The sequence below is a fragment of the Macrotis lagotis genome, chromosome X, assembly GCF_037893015.1.
Source record: "Macrotis lagotis isolate mMagLag1 chromosome X, bilby.v1.9.chrom.fasta, whole genome shotgun sequence".
NCBI classification, from domain to species: domain Eukaryota; kingdom Metazoa; phylum Chordata; class Mammalia; order Peramelemorphia; family Peramelidae; genus Macrotis; species Macrotis lagotis.
This window is the reverse complement of record NC_133666.1, coordinates 355,549,314-355,568,809: the sequence shown is the minus strand read 5'-3', so window position 1 is coordinate 355,568,809 and position 19,496 is coordinate 355,549,314. Positions and strand designations below refer to the sequence as shown.

Below are 19,496 nucleotides of genomic sequence, written 5' to 3'. Positions count from 1 at the left end.
CCACTTTTAGCATCACATAACTGTGAAAGTCATGACCATGTCAAAGTCAAAGCAATTATTTTATTTTTCTAATTTATTTTTAATAATGGAAGAACTAAGGAACAGATAAATGGGTAAAGTTACTTGCCTGGAAGTACTAAGTGGCAGTCAAGATTGGAACCCAATCTTGGAATCCAGGTTTTAACAGATTTGTAATCCAATGTTCTCATCTTATTTCATATAGTCCCTTTATCACCTTTTGAGAACTCTTTCTTGATTAAAAGTCAGCAACCATGATATGTGGTGCTAAAGTATATAAAGAAATTAATAAAATAAATGGGCTTTTCTTTTTGGTATAATTGAAAATGGACTATATAAGAAGATCACCCTATGTAGTACAAGTGGCATTCTAAAACATATTTTTGTTTGTAGACATTAAAAGCACAAATTCTTTGTTTTTAAAGAATCTAAACTACAGATGTCAGTAAATTACAGAGAATTAACTGATATGATGACTTTTTAGAATATATATATATGTTTAGGGTTTGAGATTTTGGGTGATAATACTTTAAAGATGTTTTTGGGGTTAAGTGGTTTGCCCATGATCACACAGCTAATATCTGAGGTCAAATTTGAACTCGGATATTCCCGACTCCGGATCTGCTGCTCTATCCACTGTGCCATGTAACTGCTCTGAAAACTCCCTTTTTTTAAGGAACAAAAAAAATTTATGTATTACTGTGCTTAGCAGAAACTAAGGGAGAAAAAGATTTGCAGCAACAACAGCTGCCATGAGAGGATAAGCATTAAAGAAAAAGGGTATTAGAGTCATGAGAGGTTATCTGGGAGATGTCTCTCCTTAAGAGAACAGAAGATGAACTCCTGAGAATACTTTTTAATGTGTACATTTGTAAAGCTGTCAAAATAGATAGAAAAAAAGATTAATGATTATTACAGTAGTTTGGGGGAAACCCCATCAGCCAGAGGATCAGACTACATTTGTTGAGGGAATTGAGCAAATTCCCATAATACTAAACCAGTGGTAGAACTTCCAAGAGGGTTTGGGCATCTATGAATAGTGAAATTCATAGGCCTTATTTTGCTCATCTGTAAAAAAAGAGATTTAGATTAAATTATTTCAGTTCTCCTCTAAAATTCTTTGGGCCCACAAAAAAAAAATTGAACACTTAGTTAAGGTGAGCTTAAAGTGAGATTATTTTGAAATTTTACAAAATTCAGCTAAAGACTAATCTTTTTCTGTGGGACAGGAATGAGAAATAATCATCTTGAGTTTTGCTTATTTATAAGTCTATAAGTCATTTAACAAAGAATACAATCAATAAATATTGAATGAATATGAAAACATGTTTAAAAAAACTATTATGAGCAAATTTGAGTGTGGGGGATTTTCCTAAAAACAAAACAAAACAGAGGGTGACCAAAATGCGTGAAATTATTCCTGTTAACTTTGGTTTGCTTTTATTTTCTGAAGATGAAAAAAAAAATTGCTCTCATCAAAGATAGGAAAAACGTCTTATTTTATAGTCCCCAAAGAGAACAATTTTTTTGTGAATCTTTTTTTTCTTAACCTAATTGTCTTATGCTTTATTGTTATTGCTTCTATTAAAGGCAACAGTGAGGACATATAATTCATAATACTTGCTTCTTTATTACTTAGAATAGTTTTGTTTCAGCTTTGCAATTAGTTTTTCCAGAAGTCATTGTACTCCCTGCATTTCTGTTTAGCTAACAAAATTACATTCCCCTTCCCCTTTACATTTATTATTTCCTGTTTCTAATTCCCAGTACTACTTCCCTTCAATACTTATGAATTCCAGAGAGAGAGAGAAATACTTATGAATTCCAGAGAGAGAGAGAGAGAGAGAGAGAGAGAGAGAGAGAGAGAGAGAATATATCGAGCCTGTCCATTTATTTCCCTTACTAGATTGTTTGCTAGCAATTTGGTGCAATATCACCTTCGTCTTTGTAAACCCGGCTAATCATTTAATACATGTTTATTGTTGCTTGTTTCGTTGTATTTATTTTAGACCAGCTAACTGATTCTTTGTAGGCCCCATTGTTTAATTTCTTCCTAATGACTTAGGCATATGCTTTTGTCATGGCTAGTTTACTTGACAGATGAGGAAATTCACTTTATGTATCTTCCAGTTTCTCAGATCATTCATTTTTGTAATTATATATTTCAGAGCAACATAAAACTGTTATCAAATTCACAAAGGTGTCACTATGTTTTCTTTATTTCCAGAGTAGTATCTCATCCTTTATTTGCCTCTTTTACTTGTTCCTCTGGTTGTTTCCCATAGTAAAAACTCAAAACCATTGGAGTAAAGAGTTTCTTATAGACAAGTTAAGAAGCAGATTTGGACAGAGGTACTTGTCTTGGACTCAAGAACACTTGTTATGGGGGCAAGTCCTGAGTGATAATAGTGACAAATTTTTCCAAAGCCACAAGCTTGTTGTTTGACTGTCTTGCAGATAATGGTCACTTTATTCCTTGGAATGTCTTTGCCTTTTTGAATTGAGGACTTAAACATTGAGGAACTGCCCTTTTTGTTGAATAATTTTCACCTTTAACTCTATCTTTCTTTCTTTTTTGTACTATATTCAGTGGTTTCCTATATGTGTTTCTTTTTCTTGAGCAGTGAGTTGTTTGATGACTCCTGGTCATCTATCACCAACATCCACTTTATTATTTAACTAGCTTAAAAAAAGGTGAAAATACACTTGAAATTCTGTTTTAAAAAGTTTTGGCATTTGCAAGCTTGATGACATTGAATGGGGATTTTGTGTTTGGATGATTTTTCTCTGAAGTGTTTTTCCAGTGTAAAGTTTATAGAAATATAGATTGTCTGCAACATTTTAAAGGTTTGTATTCCAAGAGTTCTGTTATAAGTTGACCATTTGGAAGCAAATATGAATTTTACCATATATAATATTTCCATAAAAGCAATGTTATGTACAGTAGAAGCATGGTATATATGTATACATAAATAGGCATATGCATACATGTGTATATGATATATATATATGTATATGGTATATTTACTTATCTACATATATCTACTTAGTAGATATTATTTATCTCCATCTAAATATCTGTGTTTCTAATGATTTATCAAAAGCTTAACCTTTAGAAATATGCATGTTTGTATTTTGTGTTTGTGTGTGTGTGTGTGTGTGTGTGTGTGTGTGTGTGTACACACACAAATTATTCATTAACCCACATTGGGACCAAAATGCTGTATGATTACTGTGGAAAATAATAGGAAAAGTGCCCTAAAATTCAAATGTGTGTCTTCCAGTAACATTCTGGAGATATTTTGGGTGAGACAGGAGACTTAACTACCATTTATAACACTGTGGAAAGTAGCACCTATGGGAAAATGAGAATTGAGTTTGAATTTGGGACAAATTCCTCCTCAATTTCCTCCGTGCTCACTCATCCCACCCCAGCAAAAGGAATATGTTCCCCTTGTCTTTGCAGGCTAAACTGGCAAGTGATATGATTAAGGTGAGAATAGGGACCTCTGTTTGGATGTTGGGCTCATTGGCAAATTATAATTATTTGTTCATATTTTAATAGTATAATCAAGTTAGGGGAAGGAGAAATAGCTATTTATGTCATGACCAGTTGTTAAGATGGTGCAAATGTATACTCCCTAAACCAATGTTTCTAACGTATTATAACAGGCTATACCATCCAAGTTTTAATGGTAAATTGTTATGTAGATTGTCAGCTTACCACTTCTCCATCCCTATATTTGGCATGTGACCAGGTCTACCATACCATTTTGGTGTCTTCAGATCCAGTTCTTTGTCATTTGAAATTGCAGTTTAGCACAAACCAAGTTTCATTTAAAGTTCGAATAATTTTAGTGAGAAGATGTAGGCTGTGGTTTAGGTTTTCCTTTACAGAACCTACATATAGCTGTCCCAAAAAGGCGGTGGTGAAAAGTAGGCCTGAAACACAGGAGTCCACAGGACAAGAAAATGAATTGTAAGGAATTAATTGCTCCATTTTCCTGCCCATTGGCATCTGTTTCTATATTGTGGAATGTAAAGACCACCCACCTGCAGTGGGAGCTCCTGGAACCCCCAGGCACTTTGGATGTGATCAGAATAGAGTGCTCTGTACTCTAGGGATTTCTTTACCCTTGTTATCAACATTTTATGGTTTTTCCCCTCTTGCATGCCACTTTTCCTTCTCCTTTGCACTAATTTTTTCCTTTCTTTTTTAAGAGATTTTATTTATTTTAAGTTTTACAATTTTTCCCCTGATCTTACTTCCTTTCCTCCACCCCCCCCCCACAGAAGGCAGTTTTCCAGTCTTTACATTGTTTCCATGGTATACTTTGATCCAAATTGAATGTGATGAGAGAGAAATCATATCCTTAAGGAAGAATCATAAAGTATAAGAGATAGCAAGATCAGACAATAAGATATCAGGTTCTCTCCCCCCCCCCCCCCCAAATTAAAGGTCCTTGGCCTTTGTTCAAACTGCACAGTTCTTTCTCTGGATACAGATGGTATTCTCCATTGCAGACAGCCCCAAATTGTCCCTGATTGTTGCACTAATGGAATGAGTCAGTCCATCAAGGTTGATCATCACCCCCATGTTACTGTTAGGGTGTACAGTGTTTTTCTGGTTCTGCTCGTCTCACTCAGCATCACTTCATGTAAATCTCTTCAGGCTTCTCTGAATTCCCATCCCTTTTGTTTTTTGTTTTTTTGGCTTTGCAAGGCAATAGGGTTAAGTAGCTTGCTCAAGGCCACACAACTAGGTAATTATTAAGTGTCTGAGGTCACATTTGAACTCAGGTACTCCTTACTCCAGGGCTGGTGCTCTATTCACTGCGCCACCTAGCTGCCCCTTCCTTCTGGTTTCTAATAGAACAGTAGTGTTCCATGATATACATGTAATACAGTTTGCTAAGGCATTCCCCAATTGAAGGACATTTACTTGATTTCCAATTTTTTGCCATCACAACCAGGGCTGCTCTGAATATTTTTGTACAAGTGATGTTTTTACCCTTTTCCACCAACTCTTATAGCTTATAGACTCAGTAGTGGCATTGCTGGATCAAAGGGTATGCACATTTTTGTTGCCCTTTGGGCATAGTTCCAAATTTCTCTCCAGAAAGGTTAAATGAGTTCACAGCTCCACCAACAATATAATAGTGTCACAGATTTCCCACAAACAATGATCATTATCCTTTCTGGTCATGTACCTCAGAGAAGCTTTAATCTGCATCTCTCTAATAATGATTTAGAGCAATTTTTCATATAACTATGGATTGCTTTGATCTCCTCATCTTTAAATTGCCTTTGCATATCCTTTTACCATTTTTCAATTGGGGAATGTTTTTTTTTGAAATTTGATTCAATTCTCTGTATATTTTAGAAATGAGTCCTTTGTCAGAAACATTAGCTGTAAAGATTGTTTCCCAGTTTACTGCATTTCTTTTGATCTTGGTTAACAGTAGTTTTGAATGCTTTGCACTATTTTCAATCCCAGAAATAAATTGTTTTTTGAGGGAGATCTATCTGTCTGTTATTGATTGCAAGTAAAGTAAAAACTTGAGAATGAAAGAACAAATGGGGTGGAGAAAAGATAAACAGAATTGCAGAGGAGAATAAAAGAATACATCTCTAGCTCCTTTTCAGTATAAAACCAAGAGAATTAAGTTGTCCTTTTTTTTAAACTTATGCAGATAAATACTTTATTTTTATATAACGGATTTTGTATTTGTGTGTATGTATAGATATATACATATCTATACATATCTGTATCTACATAGAAAGATACATATATAAATAAAATGTTATAGGCGACATATAAACTGTGGATTATATTGCCCAAGTACCTAGTCTCTCTGCAATTCAAGATCACAAAAGTCAAAGTCAATTGTATTCAGCTTATGTTGGAAAACTACATACATTACCAAGTTTTAGATAATGAAGATTATGTTCAAATAAGATACTCATTGGATGGTCTAAGAAAAATGATATAAACCACACATATCTAGATTAACCCTATGAAACAGGTGTGTCCAACCTGTTGCATTTGTTGTGCTCAGTTGGTGGTGTGGGTTGCATTGTATTCATGAATGGGTTTTGAATTCTGTATGTAGCTCCTTGGGGGTTTTGTTGGGGTATGCAGCCCAGAAGAGTTAAAAGCTTGGAAAGCACTAATATAAAACATTACATATTCCTGTATCTGGTAGTAAATAAATTTGAATGTTACTATTTGAAAACGATCAAATCTAATAAACTTAAAGCCTACTATTTCTATTTGATAACAATGATGGGGGAAAAGCACATAAGAAAAGGATGTCCTATTTAAGGACAAGAAACAATTCCTATGCTTGAGGAGTTTATATTATATTAGATGAGAGGGAAAAAAAAAACATTCCCTATCCCTTCAGAGTATTCTTCATAAAAATAGCATTATTTTATGTTTTACTTTAAAAGTTCTCTACTCCAAGCCTTAACTAGTCTTTGCTTTATCCCATACACCATGAGAAATTCTGTTATTGGACAAATAGGCAATTAACTTCTGACTAACCTATTTATTTGGCTTCTTTGTATTCTTTTTTTCTATGTTATATGTAGAACATGCCATAAAATATGGCATTTCAAATTAACTGGCTACTTTTTCAGTGTTTTTACTAATTAAAATTTCCTTCTGCTAGTTTGTAGAAAAGACCCCCCCCCGTGAAAAAAATTAAACCCATTTCCTGAAAAGAAAGAATTAAGGTTAAATTCACAATGAAATTGATATCTCTTCCTTTTTTTGTCTTAAAGATTTACTTATCTTTCATATCTGTCCAGGATTGCCTTGTGACATTTTGTTTTGAAGTTCATTTCAAAGTCTGCCCTTGTTTGACAGGTCTGAATAGATTTAATTATTTTAGCTCACACCTATACAGTATTACATAATACTGTATTATGTAAGAGAATAGCTTAGAATTGTCTGGGAGATCTTGGAGTTACAGCAATACCAGTGCTGTGGGGAGGGATATATGAAGCCAAATGAATGTGATAAAAAAGGGGAGGGTGGGGAGAAAATGAAATGTTAAACATATTTTAGAATTATCCAGAATTATTGTTAAAAAGTTAGATAGCATATCAAAAACTGCTAATCTAAATGAGAGACAGCCATTGTTTTGATTTTCAGAGGAATATTGTCTTCCCCCCTTCTAAGCTCCCCACCAAATAATTTCACGCTTCCTATCTGCTTTTCCAGTCAGTTGGTATTTAGAAGAATTATTCCATATGTCAGTGTCCACCTATGCCATAAGGAGCCAAGATAGATTACAAATGTGCAAATACAACATGAATTACATTCAGTGGTAGTTTTATATATGTTGCAGTAGTTTTAAAAGCCTCCTGGTCTCTTCTTTTGGAGTCATTGACTGCTTACTGTGTTGTTCTTATTCCCTTGTTTCCTGTAAATTCATCCCAGTAGTGAGAGCTTTTCAACAGAGATTTAAAAAAACTGCTTAATGGCTGAGATAGTGTATTTCAGTACTTAATTTTTTCAAACAGGAATAATGGGACTCACATAAAGGTTATTAGACAGCTGTTGATCATGAGCACTGAAACAGGCTTGGAATCATCTTGGGAGAAGGCTGCAACCCAAGGAGCCACAATTAATTCAAGCCCGAGGCATTTATTAACTGATGAGTCATATTTTAAGTTTCATAGCTGGTTCCACGGGTAGCACCACAGAACATAGAAGTATTATATTTAGAAAGAAGTCATGCTTGTTTTTTCAGGATGTTTCACTTTGAAAAAAAACCTTTGTAATTATTTGTTAAATAAGACTGAAGACTCAAAGAGAATGGGCACCTCTGGCCCAGGGGGGTCAGTACCTGATTGTTCCTCTTCTCTAGCTTTCTTGCCCTCCCTCTTCCCACTTTTGACTTAGGAAGATATTTTTCATACTGTAGGCAGTCATCTTTTGTTTCAAATCCCTTCCAAATTCTGTTATTCCAATGAGTGTTTTCAGTTATACAGTGTAGCCTGAAGAGCTGATTTTCTTGAGAAGGATGCTTTTGTTAAATGTAGAGTTGACCATTTAATTAAGTTTTTTTGGATATTATTAAATCATTTGAATCAGAACTATTGATTTGCTTTATATCTGTAGGACAAAGATATCTTCATGTATATCTGATATTCATTCTATTTCAGTTGAAGGTAAATGAGGGGGTCACCATAGCAATTTCTTTCATATCACTAAATTTCTTTCTCTCTACCCTTTTTTCTCCTGCTTTGTAGTGGCTTCTTCTACTGTTCACTTGGGTATTTATGAATTCCATGACTTGAGCAAATCACATCCTTACAGGACCTTAAATTTCCTGTTTTGTAGGCAACAGAAAAAGTGATACCTTTCTTTACTGATAGAATTATTTTAATTGAGGACATTTATATAAAAGCTCTTTTAATTTTTGGACTTCAATTTCTTTTAACACAATCAAGAAGGATCTGGTAATCAGTCATTTAAACAGGTTCATTAGTTGACATATTACACATGAACTGATGACAATAAGTTTTAGTGAAAGCCCTTTCTAATTCTGAAATGAAATTAGTGACTAAAGAAATTATTAGACTAATATTGGCTTCCCTCTCAGTAAATCTGATTTGATCATGGTTAATTTGAGAGTGGAAGGAGTTCATTATTAACCTATCTTATTCCCAGGAAGCCTACTGCTTCTTTGGATAGGTATAGTTTACTTGATTGGCTCTTATTAAGCACTTAATAAATACTTCATTCATTTATTCATTCTTAGAGGTGTCTAGAAATTTTGTCTATTCACACCATTATTTCCAGGCCTTCCCCAATACTGAGAGTTCTGTCATATCAGCACTCTTCTTTACCCCTTTCTTTACCTGACAACAGTTCAAGTCTACCACTTCCCCATCTGCTGCCTTTGCTTAATTGCTGGCCCTTTCCTACCCTCCTTAGATGACCTAGGATGAACCAATTGGCTCCTATAGTGCTTCCAGCACTAATTTTAAAGTTTTGCATATAAATGTGTCTTTGGAATTCTTTTTAAAAATTATTAAAACAGTAAAACTTAAGTTGTCTCTTATAAACTATAAAAATAACATGAGATTATCTAACTTCTGTCATATCTGCTCAAAAGTAAGATGGGTAAATTATTTGAGAAATAGTTGTGACTTTTGTTTTGCTTTTTATGGTCATGCAGTGTCCCTTGGATTCACTCTGTTCCAGTGTTACTGTGGTAGACAGAGTAGACCTATATGTTGTATCTTCACGAACTAAGTACAATATACTGGGATACAGTTATGTTAGGGTCATAGGAGAATTATTTTCTTCTGCTGGAGATTTCCCATTCTGACTTGGACCTGAAATGGGAAAACAAATATTGAAAATGTGGAAGCAGTACAAGTATATAATTGCCCAATGAACCTGACTTCTGAGTTATGACAACATTCTAAGAAATATTAATAAGGGTATACTTTGGTGAATGTTTAGAAAAATTAACTAGTGACCTTGAAGAATCAGTATGTGAAGCCATAGTTTTAAAAAATATATGTACATTAAAAAACTGACCCAATGAATTAAGTCTCATTTACTTTTTTTTTCTTGATGGGGTTGCTGGTAGATTGAGAGAGTTTTTAGATTTGAAATGTCTCATGTTCTTGTGTACGGTATGAAGAGATGTGTCTTTAGATGAAAGATGGATTGAATACTGCTTGAATGATTATATTCTTGGAATTGTCAGTAAATAGTTTGACAGTTTGGACCACCTTGGGGATCTGTGCTTTGGCCCTAGTGGTTTACAGATTTTATCAGTGGTTTGGGTATAGGCAAAGTTAGTATACTTAACAAATTTGTAAATGTTGCAGAACTAGGAGAAAGAGCTAATTACCACATTGGATGTCAGTCAAGACCAAAACAGATCTTGACAAGTTCAAACAATGGACTGAGTATTATAAAATGAAATATGTAATAGGAGTAAATGCAAAGTTTTAATTTTAAGTTAAAAAAATCAACTCACCTTTAAGGAATGGTTAGTTTTCCTCAAAGAGATTATAATGGACTGCAAGTTTAAAAGTATGATATGGTAGCTTAAAAAACTCTCAATCATAGACTACATTAAGAGAAGCACAGTGGTCAGACAATAGAGGAGATAAACTGTCAGAAGCATGTCTGGAGTAGTATACATGGTTCCAGTTACCACATTTTAGAGGTTTTTAAGGAAGGTAAACAGATTTCAACACTACCCTAGAATAAAATGTATTTGTTCAAGTGGTATTGGGTTTCTCCTTACTAGAGGTCTTCAAGCAGAGAATAAATTGACTGACCACTTGTGGGTTTAAGAGGGGATTTTTGTTCATCCATGGCCTCTCATGTCCCATTTAATAATAACATTCTTTGCTTCTGTGCATGTTTGTTTTGTGTAAGCTCAAGATTTTCTTAATACATACTTAATAACTGGAGCAAGATTTTAATATATTTAAATCTATATTCACCTGTAAAACAAGTAGAACTTTGGATCTCTAGGAGGATACAGTTAGGTAGTTCACTTTCTATTTTTTTTTTGAAGAATAAGAAGAATTAGATTAATTGGATTTGTAGATGTAAGGATAAATCAGATGAATTACTATACACAGTATATGATGGTTCAGGCTGATTCAGGATTCTGGCTATCACAATGAAATACCATTCATTCAGTACTATTGAATCCAAGAAGGATTCTGGCAAGTAAAATTTGACAAGTAAAAGTAAGAAAAGTTTCATGAATAATCAGTGGCAAGACTCTCTTTTTAGAGAGTGTAGTTGTGGTCTCTCTCTCTCTCTCTCTCCCACCTATATGTAAAGAGATATTTTGACCCCCAAAAAAGCCTCTTAGTTGTCGGTATCTGGTGAATCTGGGGCCTTCTTGACTGTATCATTTGACACAGTCCATTACTGTCTTCTCAGTATTTTCTCCTCTCTCTTAACTTTCATGATACTCTCTCCTGATTCTTCTCTTCTCTATCTTAGGCTTCTTTGCTGACTCATAATTCCTGTACTGCCCTCTTTGTATTCCCCAATCTCTGTCCTGGACTGCAGACTGCCTTCTGTTTCTAGACTCTGCATATGATCCCCAAATTTATAGGTCTAGCTCTAATAATTCTCTGGAGCTATACAAGCTGCCTTTCTGAACATCTTCCTCCTGGGATATCACAGATATCTCAGATTCAATATATCTAGAGATCATTATCTTCTTTCTCCCAAACTTGCCTGTTGTAGGTACCATCATTCTTCTAATCACCTAGGTTGGCAATCTTGGAGTCATTGTCCAAAGCAGGAACTGGTTTTTGTGCTTATTACAGGTACTATCTAAAATTTGTTGTTCATTCATTGCAGTTGTATCTGATTCTTCATGAAGTTTTCATGGCAAAGATACTGGAGCAGTTTTCTCTCCAGTTCATTTTGCAGTTGAGGAAACTGAAGCAGCAAACAAGTTAAATGACTTGCCCAGGGTCACACAGCTATTGAAGTCTTTTGTTACATTTGAACTCAGATCTTCTGACTCCAGGTCCAGCTCTCTTATCAACTGTGTCATCTAGTTGCCCCCAACCACTGACTAATCCTTTGTTCTTCCTTGTCTTTCACTCCTGTGATCACTCAAATTACCAAGTTTCATTTCTTCCTTTTAGCATTTCTCAAATTAGTTTCTGTCCTAGTTTAGGCCCTCATTACTTCTTTCCTGGAATATTGTAATAGCTCCCTAATTATACTGTTTAATTGAAATCTTTTCTTTCTAAATCACCTTGCACACAGCTACCAAAAGCATAAGTCTGATTATGTAAACTCCCCTCTTGAAGACTTCTTTAGTGCCTTATTGCTAAGCTGATGACTTTGAATTTTATCCTAGAGTTGTTTGAAGTCCTTCACAGTTTGGCACTGGCCTTCCTTTTAAACTTAATTTTGTGTTACCCCTCTCCTACATTCTGGGTTTTATCCTTCTATTACTTGAACCCATTAGATAGATAGATAGATAGATAGATAGATAGATAGATAGATAGATATAGATATCATCTATAGCTTGAGCTTCAACGGTAGAATGATAATTTTTTTTTTTTGGTTCTGCTTCCTAGAATTTGAAGCTTCCTTCTAACTTAACTTAGGTGCACCTTCTTCAAAAAGTCTTATATTGCTAGTCCTCTTTCCTTCCCCCTTGAAATAGAATTACACATTTTAATGTCATTTTCCCCAGTTGAATGGGGAAAATTCTTGAGTTTTCCCTAGCCTGATGTCATTATGCAGTAATGTCTATGACATTGCAGCCATATTTTTAGTATCAGAGTAAGAGGTTGGGTATGGTAGACAACTCTTGTTCTTCACCCAAACTTTTTGAATATTTCAACAAATTTGTTCCTGTTGTATGCTTTTTCAGTTATTATGGGAACCTGCTTTCTGAAGTTAGTAGTAATAGAAAGTACTAAAGTATAAAGCCTTGGACTCAAAGAAAATACAGCAATTTGACTGTCTTAAAAAAAATAGGTGGTGTAGTGCATAGAGTGGATAGAGCAGCTAGGTGGTGTAGTGGATAGAGCACCAGCCCTGGAGTCAGGAGGACCTGAGTTCAAATTTGGCCTCAGACACTTAATAAATAATTACCTAGCTGTGTGGCAAGCCACTTAACCCCATTGCCTTAAATAAATTAAACATTTTTTAAAAACCTTAAAAAATAAGTGTGGGAATCACTAGTAAACTAATTTAAAAAATAGAACACTTAAACAAAAAGATTAATCTTTTGTGTTTTATGCTTTCAACTTTTCCTTGCCCAGAAGATACTTAAGAGGCTGGCAAATAGTAGTACCAGGTAGTATCATGACTTCCGGAGATTTTTGTTATCAGCAGCTATTCACACCTGGCCAAAAGACCTTTGAAATATAGGAGTGTGTATTTCTGTTGGATCCTGTAAGGCTATGTCAACACTATTTAAATTTGAATGGCCAGCAGTTACAGGGGAGGGGTGAGCCTGGAGGAGGAGACCTAAACTTTAAACCAAAACACCTAAAACACCTAACAGGATATTACCGAACAGTCCAGAAAATACTAACTATAATGAGCTTTCTTTTTTTTAGGATCAGAGGATTATAAATTTAGAACTGGAAGAGTCATTTAGAGGTCATTAAGACCATTCTCATTTTTTTAGAGGGAAAAACTACTGGCTAGAGAGGTAAGGGGCCCCCTACTTAGCAATGAAACTAGTCAATGGAAATAGTCAAAATGAATTAACCAACCATCAGTTGACAGATTTAGTTATTTTAGTAATGATAATGTGTGAGTTGTTTTGTTAAATGACCCAAAACCACCAAGAAATATTTGGATGAGGCTGGTGAACTGCAATAATTGAGAAGATGATTTTTTTTCATTTTAAAGATTTTATTTATTTTGAGTTCTACAATTCCCCCCCCATCTTGCTTCCTCCCCCCCACCCCCCATAGAAGGCAATTTTCCAGTCTTTACATTGTTTCCATGGCATACATTGATCCAAATTGAATGTGATGAGAGAGAAATCATATCCTTAAGCAAGAAAAATAAAGTATAAGATAGCAAAATTACATAATAAGATAACAGTTTTTTCCCCCCTAAATTGAAGGTAATAGTCTTTAGTCTTTGTTCAAACTCCACAATCCTTTTTTCTGGATACAGATGATATTCTCCATCACAGATAGCCCCAAACTGTCCCTAATTGTTGCACTGATGAAATGATCAAGTCCATTAAGGTTGATCATTACCCCCATACTGCTGTTAGGGTGTGCAGTGCTTCCCTGAAATCCTGTCCCTCCTGGTTTCTAATAGAACAATAGTGTTCCATGACATACATACACCACAGTTTGTTAAGCCATGACCCAACTGAAGGACATTTGCTTGATTTCCAGTTCTTTGCCACCTCAAACAGGGCTGCTATGATTATTTTTGTACAAGTGATGTTTTCACCCTTTTTCACCATCTCTTCAGGATATAGACCCAGTAGTGGTATTGCTGGATCAAAGAGTATGCACATTTTTATTGCCCTTTGGGTGTAATTCCAAATTGCTCTCCAGAAAGGATGAGTTCACAGTTCCACCAACAATGTATTAGTGTCCCAGATTTCCCACATCCTTTCCAACATTGATCATTGCCCTTTCTGGTCATATTGGCCAGTCTGAGAGGTGTGAGGTGGTATTTCAGAGATACTTTAATTTGCATTTCTCTAATAAATGATGATTTAGAGCAATTTTTCATATGACTAGGGATCGCTTTGATTTTCTCAACTGTAAATTGCCTTTGCATATCCTTTGACCATTTGTCATTTGGGGAATGGCTTGGTTTTTTTTTTTATTTGACTCAGTTTTCTGTATATTTTAGAAATGAGTCCTTTGTCAGAAATACTAGTTGTAAAGATTGTTTCCCAGTTTACTACATTTCTTTTGATCTTGGTTACAGTGGTTTTGTCTGTGCAAAAGCTTTTTAATTTAATGTAATCAAAATCATCTAGTTTGTTTTTAGTGATGCTCTTCATCTTTTCCTTAGTCATAAACTGCTTCCCTTTCCATAGATCTGACAGTAAACTACTCCTTGATCTTCTAATTTCCTTATGATATGTTTTTTTATGTCTAAATCCTGTATCCTTTTTGATCTTATCTTGGTATAGGGTATGAAGTGTTGGTCTAAATCTAAGTTTCTTCCAAACTAACTTCCAATTTTTCCAGCAGTTTTTATCAGAGAGAGTTTTTAATAGTTGGACTCTTTGGGTTTGTTAAACAGCAGATTACTATAATTGTTTCCTGCTATTGCACCTAGTCTATTCCACTGGTTCACCACTCTATTTCTTAGCCAATACCAGACAGGTTTTTTTTTTTTTTGTTTTGTTTTGTTTAGGTTTTTGCAAGGCAAATGGGGTTAAGTGGCTTGCCCAAGGCCACACAGCTAGGTAATTATTAAATGTCTGAGACCGGATTTGAACCCAGCTACTCCTGACTCCAGGGCGGTGCTTTATCCACTGCGCCACATAGCTGACCCTACCAGACAGTTTTGATGACTGATGCTTTATAATATAATTTTAGATCTGGTAGGGATAAGCCACTGAGATGATTTTTTTACATGAAATTATTTGTTACAGAAAGTCTAATCTATTATTAGGCAATGTCTCATAGTCCTCCAATGGCTCAATGAGTGAAGGATATGCCTTCAGAATATAAAGTATACTATATGCTCTACCTACCAGATTACAAAGATTTTGAGTGTGACCTTGACAATGAATGGTCACTCAATGAATTTTTGTTGAAATTCACAGAATTCAATAAAAAACTGTTACTAAGCTCTAAGGAATTTCAATCAGCTCTTGGTGCTGGGAGTACCCACAATGTTGAAATCACAAATAAAACATTATATAATAAATGCCTGTTCTGAACCTCATTTTCCTCATCTGTTAGTAGAGAGGATGGTACTCTATGAATTCTGAGGCCTCTTCCAGTTCTATTATCCTAAGGAATTGAGGGGTGCTTATAATGAAAGACTTACTCTGTTTGGTCTTGGAGAACAGAAGGTTTAAAGAGTTTTTGGTGCCTCTAGGCCATCTAATAAAATCTAATAAAAATCAATTTTACCACTTCCTTCTTTTCCTTTGGTTTCTTTACCACTATTTTTCTTGGTTCTGGTCCTCCCACCTGTCTGATCTGTGTGATCTTGCTGAATTACTGTTCTACTCTTAGCTTTTAAGTATGTATTCTCAAGACACTCTACCTTCTAATTTCTCTATACTCTTATTTGTTGTTGATTTTATCTGCTACTATGGATTTTTTTTTTAATCAGAGCTCTGTATGCAGCCCTTAAATCTACCTTTCCAGCTCTATTTTCTTCCCTTATTCCAGTTCCATATCTCTACCTACCTGTTTAGACAGAGCCACTTGGATATCCCATCAACATTCAGACTCCAGATATTCTGAACTGAGCTCTTCATGTATTTAACCCTCTCTTTTTCCTTTCCTAAACCCACTTCTCCTCCCAACTTAACTTTTTCTATTGAGGTCACTACCATTCTCTGAACCATCCAGGCTCAAAACTTCATAGTCATCTTGGACTCTGCTCTCTCTTTCTCTTTCTTCCTTCCATTCACCCATTCAATTGCCAAGTCATTGGGTCATAGATTTAGAGCTATAGAGAATCTTAGAGGTCTTCTAGTCCAACCTTTATTTTTACAGATGATACTGAGATCCAGAGGCCCAAAGTCACAGAAGAAATGAATAGCAGAGAAGGAATTTGAAATGGAGTCATAACTCCAGAAATTATTCTTTCCACTGGGTCATTGCTGCCTGTTTTGTATGAGGGTGGGTTGGAAGGAAGATCCTCTCTATTGAGGGTCTATTGAATCCTGTTCCTTGTACAGAATAAACTCTTAAGAAAGAAGACTGAGCCCAGTTGGGTTTTTTGACTTTGTTTCCCTCATCTTAGAAGTCCTTTTTCTTTTTTGCTTTACTTACCAAAACAGCCCATTTGGCTTCCTGTTGTATGTGTGGGATATGATTAAAAATTCAGCCTGTCATAATGTGATTATATCCTACCTTTTCGGCCTTAAAAGCTGTTTTTTGTTTATTTTTTGAATTTATTCATTACCTACTGTGTACCTTAAAAATGACTACTAACCATTATCTAGCGTCAGATACTTAATACATACTTAGCTAGATGACCTTAGGCAAGTCACTTAACCCCATTGCCTTGCCAAAAGAAAACCCCCCCACCAAAAAAAATTAAAAATGACTGCTGAATTGAATTCACACACTCCTGTGTTCCAGCTAAACTGCTAAAGAACTCCAAAAACTTTCACTTTTAGGATATAGGATTTTTAGCAATTGCAAGCTCAATATGAATCAGCAGTATGATATAGCAGCCCCAAAACCAAAATTTAAAAATGGGTGCAAATTTTGGTTACCGTAGCTTACTTTTTACTCCTTTTCAGACCTCATATAGAACATTGTGATTATTTTGGGGCACCACATTATAAGAAGGACATCGCTAAACTGCAGTGACCAGAGGAGGACAATTAAGATCATCATACCTGATATGGAAATCAGTGAAAGGAGCTGGGTGTAATTTAGTTCCATGAAGATTGAGCAGGGGTGAGGCAAAGAGTCAGGGTGACCACAGAACTGTGTTAAAATATTTAAAGCGTTGTCATATGGATGGAACCGGGTACAATGAGTGGAAATCTGTAAAGGGACTAATTAAACATGAGGTCAGGAAAGAGTTTCTTCCCTTTTTGAACTGTGTGCTTCTAGGAGGTCTTTGAGCAGAGACTAGATGGTTACTTGTTGCACATCTCTTGATGAAGAAATGACCTTGGTAAGGTCTTTAGGCTTTATACACTTTTGTATGGTCTTGGTTTGTTTCTCCTGTGTCTTTGTATTTTTCAGTATCTAACAGAGTATCTTAAACACAGGAGTTTTGATAAATATTTTTTAGATTGGATTTCACTCCCTCTCCATTTCTATATATCAAAATCTTTTTTTCAAAGCAACTTAGAGACTACTCTCTCTGTAAAATCCTTTTATTTTGTCATATCATGGTGTGACAGGAGTTTTGGATTTCTTAATGCAGATGTCAGTGAGAACCAAATATAATAATTTATTTTTATTTATTCTTAAATATATATTTTAAAATAATAAATTTTTATAGTTGATAGATTTTTTTGAAGTATCTGAGATTTTAGTTAAATGTATCTGATCTCTAATTTGTACATATAATTTTTTTAAAAAGTACATGGCATAAAAAGAAGTCATGATATTTTTAAAGAGAAGTTAAATTCTACTAATAATACATAGATACTAATAGGAGCTATTTAGAAATTGGAGGAGAATTATAAGGAGGCTTTTTGACAGCAGCTGTTTTCTAATAACTGACTAAAGTTGATAGGCAGCTGCATATGTCATTTTTATCAATGTAGTACTGTTTTCAGATCAGTTTAGGGATGGTCAGTTCCACTTTGGCATCAGAAATTATATGACTGTGAACCATGAAGATGAGTAGTCTGAGTCTGAGTTTATTAAGACCTCTTGGATTTTGTATTATCTCTTCTCTTACATGGTGACCTTCTGTCACAGGAAGCATACTTTATAACTACTCTTAAAACATTATCAGTCCACAATTGTTTTTGTATTGTGTGGAAAATTAATATCCAGACACCATCAAAGTGTATAATAGAACATATGAAAATGGATTTTTGTTCGTCTAAATCACAATGAGCTAAAATGGTGTATTCCAAATCAGCAATATAAATCCACACTATTAATTACTTTTCAATAGAGAAAGGGATTAAAAAGTATTTAATATTGTGACTCTTACACTCAGCTGTGGAGCACATTGACTCCATATTGTAAATAAATAGTGGAAGAAACTCAGAAATATGAAGCAGTAAAATAGGAATTTAAAATGGGAAATAAATCAGTGCATTTGAATCACTGTTTTAAGTAACCAGTAGGCATTTATTGAGCCTTTACTATTCTGGCTTCAAAATCTTGGCCTAGGAACACTTTAGTCAAATGTTTCCAAATTTTTATTTAAGAAGAAAGAGTAAGCTACAGAGGTGCCTATTTCCATTTTTTCCCTATAGAGTCATTTTCAATGTGAAATTGCTTTCCCCTCCTTTTTAAATCAAGATGCAAATTGCATCTTGTAAATTGCTGAGGAGAAATAATCTAGAAATTAAGATAATTTAAAAAGAAAGATTGCAACTTTTTTTTAAATCTTGTCCAGTTTAAAAGTACATGTACTCTTCACGGACTCAATCCCATCCACTTCTGATTTGGACTGGTTCATGTTTTTCTTAGCCTGGTAGCCCACACAGCTCTTGGGCACACAGTATTAATACCAAAAGTCTGAGTGTCCAAACTCAAGAGAGATAACCTTTATGAAACCTCAGCCTGCCCAGTTCACTGAGAGGATAGGTATTTGCTGCTGTGTCTAGATTTGGTCAGGCAAGATCTATTCTTCCTCCTCTCCCAAAGCCATGGTTGTGTCCTGAGACTAATGTAGGATATTGTTTGAAAGAGAAGTGCAATGGGTAATATCTTAATTTTTTAAATGATCTTTTTTTTTAATTAGAGAAAGGTAAGTAGTGATAAATGGCATTTGGGGAAATAGTGAGTTTGTTTTAAAATTCTTTTCAGGTTTAAAGCTTACTTACATTCATTTTGTTTACAGGGAACTCGAGTCTGGTTGCGAGAAAATGGCCAACACTTTCCAAGTACTGTAAATTCCTGTGCAGAGGGAGTTGTTGTCTTCAGGACAGATTATGGTCAGGTAAGGAGAAGACATATAACTTTGTAATTTACTATCTGGCTGAATTGACTATTTTTTGATGGGATTTTTTTTTGTGGTTTTGAAAATGTATAAATTTGTTTTTCCACTGATTGAGCAATATCCAAAGAGAAATACAGAGTTTGAGGTGCAGATGTCTTAGATCCACTAAAATTCTTCCAAATGAAGT

General features: G+C 34.9%; 1 protein-coding gene across 1 annotated transcript in view; it reads left to right on the top strand.

Annotated features, from left to right (window-relative positions):
* Positions 1-19,496, top strand: part of MYO10 (myosin X) — a 242,145-nt gene that overhangs the window by 42,583 nt on the left and 180,066 nt on the right. Inside the window, exon 2 of the mRNA XM_074200421.1 lies at positions 19,211-19,309. Within this exon, the coding sequence (XP_074056522.1) occupies positions 19,211-19,309 (99 nt within the window). The remainder of the gene's footprint in view (positions 1-19,210; positions 19,310-19,496) is intronic.